The following is a 12,021-nucleotide window of genomic DNA, read 5'->3' on the forward strand; positions in this document are numbered from 1 at the left end:
TTTTCCTTCTTAGCCTACTGTTCATGATAATCTGAAAAAGACTAGATGCAGTGAATAGACACTATTTCACAAACTAGAACAAACAAGAAAGTTCACATCATTATTAAACCATTTTCTGCCATTCATAAATCATCTCGTAACACCTCACACACACACTCCCCAGTGGTTTCCTGAGAACATCCTTACACATGCGTGTCCCTACCGCAGCTGTGTGATCCCCGAACTAATAAGAGCGACATCAGTTCTGTCTGCAGTTCATACTTTTTCCACTAGATGGAACCATTTGACCAGCTTCAGCAAAAGTCTCCACCAATGTCATTTTTATGAATGAATGTTACTGCAAAGGAAAGACAGCAAAACCTGTCCTCTGTCGTTGGACTACACAGCTGGAAGTACAGAAGTAAAATACAAACAAAAATAAATTAAAAAATGTAACTAGTGAGACAACCAAGAAGCTAAATGACAAATCAGTGAAATGATCAGCTGATGATTCTCCCACCAGAATATGAAATGATGTAATGAAGCAGTTAGTCAGTTAATCACTAGACATTCAGTCAATTAATCATTTGGTCTGTTCCTCTCGCTGCAGAATGTTAAAGATGACGGGCAACATGTGTGGAGACTGAAGCACTTCAACAAGCCAGCCTACTGTAACCTGTGTCTCAACATGCTAATTGGACTGGGGAAGCAGGGACTCTGCTGCTCATGTGAGTAATTCATTTACCATTAAGGGTTCGACAGATACATTGATTTGCACAGACAGATACAATACAATACACTGGGCCACTGTTGTCTGTTCATGTGTTGCAGTGCCAATATTATGGACGTTACCCTGTGATCAAATTTACGCAAAAACATTGGCGTTTTATTTTTCACCTAGCCCTATAAAAAAGCCTGGGATTTCGCCAAAAGTTTCACTGTCCTGTGGTGGTTTATAAGCTGTTTCAGAGGCTTTTTCAACAAAAATGAAAAAAATAATAACCTCACAATATCAACTGATAAAAAAGACAACCAAGCCACTCCGAAAACGTCTAAAAAAAAAACCCTTTATTCTATGCTTTTTTAATTCTGAAAGTATAAAAATTGCTTGTGTTTGAGCCTGAATGGCCATTTTCATTTATTCTGTAGTGCACCCAACTTTACACCCTACACAGAAGCTGTTTTTCACAAAATATTGGCAACAAGCGCCTTCAGAACAGCTTTCACAAACACATTACTCAAACCCCAGTGTATATCACTTATAACTGTTTTTTCTTTCCTCTGTGTTCTGTCTTTTCCTAGTTGAAAATCTTAAATCCTTTTTTTGTCTTTCCCAGTCTGCAAGTACACAGTCCACGAGCGCTGCGTGGCTCGTGCTCCACCGTCTTGCATCAAAACCTATGTCAAGTCCAAGAAAAACACTGAGGTGCGTCCAATTGGAGTGTTTACAAGTCGGCACGCTTGGATCAGTGATGCTCTGTTGAGCTTAGGACGAGGGCTTCTCTTCTTCTAATGGAATTAAAACAACTCAGTCTGCTACTAAGCATTGCTAATTACCAGAATAAGCCTGGTTTAAAGACACAGACAGCATCATATGTTTGGCCTCTTTCTTTCTTTCTCTCTGCCGTGTTTTTTTCTCTTTCCTTCCTGCTTGTTTTCTTTTCCTCTTGCTTTCTTTAATTGTTGTGTCACTTGTGGCTTTGTATATATCTTGTTTTTCTGCACCATGTTTCTTTTCTCACTTCTTTCCCTCCCTGTATGCTGTCTCTCCCTCACTCTGCAGGTAATGCATCATTTCTGGGTGGAAGGGAACTGCCCCACCAAGTGTGACAAGTGTCACAAAACCGTTAAGTGTTACCAGGGCCTGACTGGGCTCCACTGCGTGTGGTGTCAAATCACGGTAAGCCACCACCCGAGGAGAGGCAGCCACCTCCTCATTATATTCCCACTGCTTCTTGTATTTTAGGGTTTCTTTTTAGCACCTCTGATACCTCACAAGTCATTCCACCAATTTACACCCAGAAAACACTTGTTTGTGGTTGCAAGTTAATAGAAAATAAAACAGAGGCAATGACACATGTAATGCAAATAAATGCTGAGCACATATCTGAAAAAGTACACTTAAACATGTTCTGTAACTGAAACAAGTTGGCTGTTAATAACGGCTGCCACTTCCTCCAGCTCCATAACAAGTGTGCCTCCCATGTGAAACCTGAGTGTGACTGCGGACCCCTGAAGGATCACATCCTGCCCCCCAACTCAATCTGCCCCATCATCCTGGTAAGACTTCACTCCTCACTGGTCAGCGGTCCCGTGGCTGAGTGAGCCTGGCCTTGTTTGATACTGTGTTATCTGAGGATCCAATCATCAGCCTGTGTTCTCCCGCTGAGCTCTGAAATGGCAAATCTTTATTATTTTATATTTTATATTTCCAATATGGTACAAGTCTATTTCAGGGGAAAAGACTGAACCTAAAATTGTTCATTAAGTATCTCTAAAACAAAGATGATCCACTTTGTGTAATCATTTTGACTTCTATAACAAATGTTGCCTGGTATCATATAGATCAGTAAAAAGACACCAAGAGGAAAGTCGAAATCTTTTTTTTTATTATTTACCTTTTTTTATTTTTTTTTATTGGGTTATAGCAGTTCAATTATATTTTCAGCAAATTTTATTTAAATGGAGCAGTGCTTTCAAGGAAATTCCTCTGGAAATCAACATCTGCAAATAAACTAAACTATAAACTAATTAAAAGCACTGTCACTGAACTTTGTCTCTATTTTCCCTATAATTAGCACCAGATTAAATAGGCATTTCCAGGTAACTTTCTGGATTAATGAATTATTGGGAAATAATGGCCCCATAAAACGAAGTGATTAATTTCCCAACATTTCCAATGCTGTTTCAAAGCCTCCCTCACGCTGCCAGGAATAAAATTTGGTTGGAAAGATACTATATAATTTATTTATTACTAATTTCTTCATTTTTGTTGACCTAAAAGTAATTTAAAAAAATGCCAAGGTCATGACCTCAGTGCCCTCAACGCCCCGGTTACAGCAGTAAATACAATACAAACAACATAAACAGAATAAGACAACTGTCACACACTGCAGAAAACATGAATATTATACAGTTGAGATGCACATACAGGTGTTTGAGTTTTCAAAATAATCAAAAAGAAGTAAAAGCAACAATTTTTTAAAAGCACCACAACTTCCTTTAAATGTGTCTGATCAACCGTTTTGTAAGAGTTGAAGTCACATTTTCCTATTAGTGGAAATCACCTTTTTGGAATGAAACCTCATTTAAGGATCCTTTAACAACCTTGCTGTTTGACCTTTGACCCCCAGGAAAGGCAGTCGACGCTGAGGAAAGACTCCCGATCCAGCCAGTCGAGCCGAGGGAAGATGCAGAGAGCCAACTCAGTCACAGTGGACGGCCAAGGACTGCAGGCGAGTCTTTTGTAACCTCAGTATTCTCCTGCTTTACTTTGAACTGCTCTAACAGTATCGATGTCTGCGCCATACTGCAATGCTCCGGTGTACACACACAGGGATCCCTTAAATTTCATCTAACCAATATTAGTGTGAATCCTTTTTTTACATACTGATCTCAGTGATAATATGGTTCAACTTTGGTGGGAAAAAGAATTGGCAGAATTGGATTTGAGAAACATTTTTTATCATTTCCAAAACGTTTAGATGTAAAGTAACAATGTAGGTAAGTTATTCCAAAATGAATATACAACCTGGACATATTTCACCAGATCTTCACAAGATAGCGTCTCTTGACCCTTAATTTATAAATGTATGCTCTAAAATGAGTCACAACTTCAGTAGTAAGTCATAGTATGTAAGTTAGTAAGTAAACTTACCAGATTAACAAGCTGCTTCACAGGTGAACAGAAGTTGTATCACAGAATACAACAAGAATGTCAGGGAGCAGCCAAACAGAGAAATAAAACAGAATATAAAAAGACCAACATAAAACCAGCGGTGGAAAGTAACTAAGGACATTTGCTCAAGTACTGTACTTAAGTGCAATGCTGAGGTACTTACTTTGTTTTTTGCTACTCTATACTTCTACTCCACTACATTTCAGAGGCAAATATTTTACTTTTTACGCCACTACATTTATTTGACAGCTTTAGTTACAAAATATAATTAATAACAAATAAATTATGATGTATCATTATAGGTTAAGATAAGATAAGGCTTTATCTATTCCAGGAGGAAATTCACATTTATTTATATACTATACTACTGCAACATTTAATTTAAGTACACATTGATGATGATTATAATACAATAATATGATATATCTTATTATGAATTGTGCCATTCTGCATAATGAGTACTTTTACTTTTGTACTTTTAAGTAAAGTAAAATTTTGAATGCAGGACTTTAACTTCTAACAGAGTATTTCTACACTGTGGTATTGCAACTTTTACTTAAGTATAACAAGATTATAAAAATGTCAGTCGACTGTATACAGGTGGGGTTATAAATGCTGTTAAACATGTGGCACTGACTCAGCTAATCTGGTACTGAGGGTGAGTTTGTTCCACAGTGTTTTAGCTAAAACAGTAAATGCATGACCCCCTTTTGTCTTATGCCTGGACCTAGAACAATATCTGACTGTCAGATCTGCAAAATAAGATGTTAAAAGATCTGAAATATAAAGCGGAGCCAGACGGTGGAGGACTGGACCGGAGAGAGATGTTCTCTACGTCTAGTGTTTGTTTGCTGCTGCGTTGTGCACTAACTGTAGACCAACAGCCATAACAATTATTTTAAGAGAGTATTCATGCATCATTTACCATTGTTGAATATCATGTTTTGAAATGAACTTCTGCAGTTGGTCTCGGGACGTGTGATGGGACTCCGCAGGCCCTGCTGGTAATCAGTATTGTACAGCAGAGCCCAGTCTGGCCTGGTCCTCTCTAATATCTGTCAGCCAGCATGCTGGCGATGGAAACCTGCCGCTGTCTGTGGCGACTGCTCGTCTACGCGTGGCTGAGAGAGAAATATGATGAATCATATCCCAGGCACATCCATCTCTGCCTCTCGCCGGCTAACTAGCATAATAATCAAGATTATTATTTATAATTACAGGAAGTAATGGATCACTCTGGACTGGACAGGGAGCTCATTAATTCACCCTTGGCCTGCTGGGATAGCAGACAGGGGGAGTTAAGCGCTTCATCTGTGTCAGGGAGAGCACAGGGCGAGTTGTTGCAGACTAACTACACGAAGGGCAATTCAAACAGGGGCTGCTGGATTAAAGCTTGTTTATGTGGCGCTTTGTGAGTTCGGCCTCCGGCACCGCAGGCTGTCTGTCCACAGTTTCACAACCGCTCGGAGAAAATCCTTTCCTACGTCACACGAGACAAACTGCCCTGCCAATTAGGAAGCGGTGACAAATAACTATTACAACTGAATTGTGAATCACTAGTTATCAGGTTGAGAGTATTGATTGGTTGTTTTACTGTACTGTATATCCATGGCTGTCTGGTTACTGAAATCTGGCCTACATCTAATATCATTTGCTACCACAACTTCTAAAAAATCCTTAATATCTGCTAGATTCAGGGGAAACACTGGGGCAAAAGCACACCTGATATTATTTAGTTAGTGTGATACATTTTGCTTGCGATATTCTATATTTTTCTTATTGTCAACAAATCCCCCATAAAGACTAAAACCAACAAAGAATGTATCCTACAAAAAGTATCCTCTGTGTATACACAGTCTGATATATCTTGTGTCTCTGTGCCAAAGAGCTCCACTGTTGTCCAAAAACTATTTAAAACACATCAATGAGCCACACTGTTCCTTCATTACAGAGTCAATCCCAAAACTCAAAACCCACATACACCGCCCTGCTGCCGTAGATACTAATTAGTGCCCTTAATGTGTATTAATCTGCCACTGAAAATAGTCCCCAACAAATGCACTATTTACTCTTGTTTGAGTAACATTTGCTAAAAACTACAGTGCCCAGCTGTTTTAAGAAATTACTGACCTTTTTTCTTTTTTTTTAAAAACAAAATATTTGTAATCTGTTTTTACAGATATGTGTCTTCAGTAAGAATGACTGGGCTTGGGGCTGAGAGCCATACACAGGGTAGGGAAGTCGGAAAGTATCGACACACGGACTAACACATCATTGGTTTTGGTCTTTTCATGGGATTTGTTGACCACAAGAAAAATACAGAGCCTCATCCTTTATATAAGCTGACCAAAAAAATCAACTTAAAGGGAACATTTATGTGATTTATTTTCAGAAATTTTGCCTTAAAAATACATTTTATGTGACTTTATGACTGTTCTCCTTTATAATTAGATATTATAATTAACACAAGATTAAATTTGGACTCAAGCAAAGAAATAGTGAGCGCCCACACTTTGCCATAGCCAGGTGCCACTTGTACATCTCCGCAACGAAACAGGAAAACTAGAAAATGAATCAGATGACTGGCATTGCTTGGAAGTGCTGTATATACTTGATAAAATGTCTGAGGGATATGGCTTGAAAGTGAATTCCTGTGAAGCATCCTGCAGTCTCCAAACACCAATGGTTTGTTTTGACATCTCCCATTCAGATCACAACAATAGAGGGCACTCATCCTCTGCTAGTGTTTGTCAATCCGAAGAGCGGGGGGAAGCAGGGAGAGAGGTAAGTACACAATCTGTCTCAACATGCTACAAGAGGCCTCTAAAGCCGCAGAGGGAAGGCAGCAGCATACCCTCTGGCTGCCAAGTGCTTTAGGCTTACTTAGTCAAATAAAAACACAATAACATTAACCTACAGCGGCGGCCGCCTTCGCCGTCAGACCACACCACCCCCCATTCTCTCCTCTTCACAGACACCCTTCTCGCTGTCACGTCCCTGGCTGGTCCCCCTTCTTTAACCCAGGGCTAATTGGGTTATTACTGAAACATATTCATTCACTCCTTATTACGCCGGCCCTCATTTGTTTAAATTATGAGATCAAAATATGACTTCAGCCAGTTGATATAATGAAATTGAAATTAAAATGAATTAGTCTTTCTAATGGTTTCTCCTCAAGGGGACTTTGAGTATGTCCCACCCCGCTGCCCAGTCCACTGCCTTGTCACGCCCTGATTGGATGCTGGTCTGCGTCGGCACTTATAGAATCTGACATTAAATCCAGGTTTTTAGGCCTAATCTGTGATATTTGAGTCAAATGGTGTGGGTTTCTGTTTGTTATGTTTTCTGATGTGATCTCTCTGCATATTCACTCCTGTAGGATTTACAGAAAGTTCCAGTATCTTCTGAACCCGAGACAAGTGTATAACCTGGCCAAGAATGGACCCATGCCGGGGTACGTTGGTCATTGTGTGTTCAAACAGGGAAAGATCACTTAAAAGAAAGAGTCAAGCCTGTCTTAATAAAACAATAGTCAGGTGCCCATGTATACACTGAAACAGTTTTTGCTTGCTGTAATAATTTCTCCTGTTCATTCTGGCCATTAAGAAATCCCTTTATAATGTGATTCCGATCAAAGTAATGGGGGACAAAATCTAGCCCTCATTCTGTGCAAAAATACATTCCTAAGTTTAGCTGAAGCTAATATGAGGCTTCAGCAGTCTGAGTAATACAAATCAAGTGCGCATCTTCCAAGGTTACAGTCTTTTTAGCATGAAATTCCCTCTTTGTGTGATCAGCACGGAAAGACAAAATAGAGATTTTGTACCAAAAAAAATGTAAGAAGATATGTACTTGTTAGGAAAGCTCTTAATGGCCAGTATGAACAGGACAAATGATTACAGCAAACAAAAACTATTTCAATGTATATGGACATTTTAGTACTATTTTAAAGATCCCCTCCAGACATGTATGAAAACATACATACAAATAGTCTGCTTGGAACAATGTTTGTCTGATGTTTTTTCCACAAAAAAAGTATATGTTCCACATTAAAATCCTTAAAAGGGCATCTACTCCTTCTAGCTCATTAAAAATTCCATAATCTATGAATATGCAAATGTTGTTCATTCCTTAAGTTTTCCTGCTGGACACAAGATGTCTCCTGCTTCACTGTAAAGTCAGTTCTCAGTGTATGTGCCCTGGCGGCTTCATGTTTCCACATCACACTTGTACACGTTGCAAAGTGGACCAGGATTGGCTATTTGTGATGTCACATATCGAAGCTCCACCCCTTGAATCAGATTTTCACTGAGCACAGAGAAACTTTCCACTTTCAGCAGATGAATGTGAAAACAGCCTTCTAGTGTCAAACTCTGCACAGTGAAGCTCAAACATCCAACTGCAGGAACAAGAAGAACATTTTTGAGTGGAGGGGGACTTTAAGACAGACAAAACTGTTATTGAAAAAAAGATAGCACATGTAATGTATCAAATGAATTACTGCTTAATGACAAAAAACTGCATTAAGAGAACAAAACTGAAATAAAAAAACAATATTTTCTCAATACAGCTCTTCATAGATGGATGTTATACACTGCATTGATTAGAGGTTTTTGATTTTTAATAGCAAAAATACATCTAAAATACATTCATGCATTTTCTATGACTGATTTTATTGTATTTATTTGAAAATACACAAGACAGTGAAGAAATGCACTGCAAAAAGATTGTTTACGTTCCGCAAAATATTTTAGGTGGCAAGATGAGAAATCTTTAAAAAAATTCTGATTCTTAAAAAGTGAATATATTGAGGCAGAATACGATCCTACTCACATGCATTCAAAGCCATTTTAAACATTTTTAAATACTTAATTATGACGTTAATTGTTGTTAACATTAAAACAGAAAGAAATAAAACAAAAGAAAGCAATAAGGAAAGACTGACAAATCATACAGTATCTGCCAATATTCTTCTGTTTACAAACAGGCTGTTGTTGCTCACATATAATAACCACCATCACATGCAAGAGAGGCCTTTAGTATTAGATGCTTCTCTCACTTCCAGACACAAATGAGGTGAGTTCACACATAACAAATCCTGGAGATGACAGTATCATGCTGTAGCCTCAGACGAGCGGCGGCTCCATATGCATAAGCATGTAGAGAGCCGGTGACACCGATGACTGATGGATAGAGAGGGGTGAAACTCTCGCCATACCACATGTGATCATGCATACAGACGAGGAGCTCACTGCAGGCTGTAGGTGTGGCCAGCATCGGGTTTCCTATGGTTCACATGTGTGATTAAGAAAATGAATGAATCATTTACATGCACAAGGCTCTTTCACTTTGCTGTTGCCAGCAGCGTTTAAACATACAGAAATGCCTTGGCCGCCGTGCTGCTACATTGTTTGGCTTTGATTAGATCTGAAAACAGAATCTTTGTGGCTTATAAAAAATAAATACACCACGGCACACGCAGGGGACAAAAACCTCCACGAAGTGTTGACTGTCTGTGCGAGAAGCTGGCACGGAGTGTGCCAACGAAGCTCCAAGTTTTTGGCACTGACCTTGTGTCCACTGTTTTGTTCCTCTTCTATTGATGTCCCTGCACATGGCCTGAAACACCTGCATCCCCTCTGCTGTCTGGAGCTGAACCCAGAGCTTCTCCCCAGAGCTGACAACATTCCAGATGACCTTGCCCCACTATAACCTTGTTAATATTTTGTCAAGTGCACACACTGCCGCGCACATTAGCGAGGTGAACGGTCACCGTCGGACACTGCAGGCCGAGGCAGCCTCACGCACTGCTGTCAATTAGCTGCCTCACTAATGCAATTACAGCAAATTAAGTGTTTGTTTCTTGGTATTTAAATATCCCCAAAGTTGCCTTTCATGTTCGCGGCCGTCTGTTTTGCGTCTAATATGGTTTGTGGTCCCAGTTGGAGAGTAATTGAGCGAATCATTTACCCGCCATACGAGCCTCGGAGGCTGGCTCATTCAGTTAGTGCTTTGTTATTGTGAAGGAACGGAAGAAGTTGGACTGAACATTGCCTGTCATGATCCAATTAGCCCTCGAACAGGCAGGCTAGCTCGCCAAATGAATAATTGTCAATGCGACGTGTTATTTTGTGGGATTAGAGGGGGTTTGCAGTGAAGCAGTGTGTTGTGGCAGTGGACTCAAAAATATGCTCATGATCTGCACACAGAACACTTAACATATTCTCTTATTGTCAAAAAAGGCTGAGAAAAGCTGATATGTCTACATTAACTTTACAAGATCTATCATTTTTAAATCATTTTTTAGAGCGGAAAGTAAAGAAAGGACTCATTCTTTGCCATTAAATAAAGTAAAATATGACATGAGACAGCATAACAAGTATAAACACTTGAAAAGGAAGCAGGAGCACTTCAGAATGATGGTAATGCAGCGCAGAATTTATTCCATAGTGACATTTCGGCAACAGCATGCCTTCTTCAGAGCTTAAGAGTAACACTTATTATAGTTATACACAAGTCATTTTAACTTTGTTATCACTTCCAGAGCAACTGGATTTACAAAATAATCCTACTAGAATAAAGATATAGGTTGAGTAAAAATAGAATTCATATAAATATACAAAATTAGTTGCCAGTTTTATCCCTAATGTTCTGTTTGAGGACCCCGGTGCCTCTTTTAACATTTAACTCAAAAAACATCCTTGAATTTGTTTAATCAGCTTGATACTTTATGGCTTTTCTTGATTTTATGAGAATTGATCGTAAACATGATTTTGAACTGATGACATGTTTCAGAAGTCCACTACAGAAATGAAGCATTACTTCTGTTTAGGTTCTCAGACTCCGGCTGTAAAACATGGTTTAATACAATGGATTATTATATGCTCTAAATCTGCGATTGATGTTTTCAGCACCTTTTGACACAGTACTACCCGCCCAAATACCCGTCTATTTGGATATGTATTGTTATTAGCATTTTATAACAGTAAACAGGTAATATAAGTAGCATCCTTATGTAGGATAACAAACTGTACATTTTCTCTGACGTCTCTGAATGACTTTTTGAGAAACAACTGGAACATATATGTGTTCATGCGTAGCCCATATAACATATAAAACATGACATTTTTCCTTATTTGGTGTAATAACAATGCTTTATGGTCATTTCTGTATTTTCTCACCTTCATCCAATGTGCAAGGTCAGTTTGTGGCAAACAGAAGGGTTATCGCCTCAGTACTTTTCTACATATTGGGTCTTAATAAGGTAAAAGAAGGTAAAGAAAAAGGTTGATTTTGCTATACCATTATCATTATTATTTTTACACATACAGCAGTGTGGTCTGTGAAACTCAAAACAATGAGGAAGTGAAGCAAATGTCAACAAAACATAAGGGTTAAATCGTTCAGTCTTATAATAGTAATACAGAACATTTTGGGGTTAATTTCCCCACTACTGAAAGTAGAATGGCAGTGGTGGAAGAAGTATTCAGATCCTTTACTTAAGTAAAAAGTATCAATAAAACTGTAAAAATATTCCATTACAAGTAAAAGTATTGCGTTCAAATAAAGTAAAAGTACATAAGTATTATCAGCAAAATGTAATTAAAGTATCAAAGTAAAAGTACCCATTCTTTGAATTTTATACGCTTATCAAATGTTTTTTAATATAAAATCTTCTACTGAAAAGTAACTCCAGCTGTCAAATAAATTTAGTGGAGTAAAAAGTACAATATTTCCCTCTGAAATGTAGTGGAGTAGAAGTATAAAGTATCAGAAAATGGAAATACTCAACTACAAGTAACTCAAAACTGTATTCAAGTACAGGACTTGAGTACCAGTGTAGGATGAACATAAGGAAAAAAATCAGCATATTGTGGGAGAGCTAAGAGCTAAACGTTAAAAGCGTCACCGGAGCAATGGAAATTTGTAAATAAGCATGAAATATTTCTGAGTAAATAACATTTAATACACAATAAAATACAAAGTGAAAAACAACTTGTTGCGTGGCAGTAACATACAGAGTGGACTGTGTTTGTTTGCAGGCTGAACTTCTTCAGAGATGTTCCTGATTTCAGAGTGCTGGCCTGCGGAGGGGACGGCACTGTGGGCTGGATCCTGGACTTCATAGGTACAGAATAAATTGT

General features: G+C 38.6%; 1 protein-coding gene across 2 annotated transcripts in view; it reads left to right on the forward strand.

Moving 5' to 3' along the window:
• dgkb (diacylglycerol kinase, beta) overlaps nucleotides 1-12,021 on the forward strand; it is a 90,236-nt gene that overhangs the window by 37,319 nt on the left and 40,896 nt on the right. For both annotated transcript variants that reach the window (XM_044208597.1, XM_044208596.1), the window contains 8 exons: nucleotides 590-707; nucleotides 1,317-1,405; nucleotides 1,763-1,879; nucleotides 2,161-2,259; nucleotides 3,333-3,434; nucleotides 6,588-6,661; nucleotides 7,257-7,331; nucleotides 11,920-12,005. In XM_044208597.1, the coding sequence (XP_044064532.1) occupies nucleotides 590-707; nucleotides 1,317-1,405; nucleotides 1,763-1,879; nucleotides 2,161-2,259; nucleotides 3,333-3,434; nucleotides 6,588-6,661; nucleotides 7,257-7,331; nucleotides 11,920-12,005 (760 nt within the window). The remainder of the gene's footprint in view (nucleotides 1-589; nucleotides 708-1,316; nucleotides 1,406-1,762; nucleotides 1,880-2,160; nucleotides 2,260-3,332; nucleotides 3,435-6,587; nucleotides 6,662-7,256; nucleotides 7,332-11,919; nucleotides 12,006-12,021) is intronic.

Source organism: Siniperca chuatsi, linkage group LG9 (genome assembly GCF_020085105.1).
Source record: "Siniperca chuatsi isolate FFG_IHB_CAS linkage group LG9, ASM2008510v1, whole genome shotgun sequence".
NCBI lineage: Eukaryota > Metazoa > Chordata > Actinopteri > Centrarchiformes > Sinipercidae > Siniperca > Siniperca chuatsi.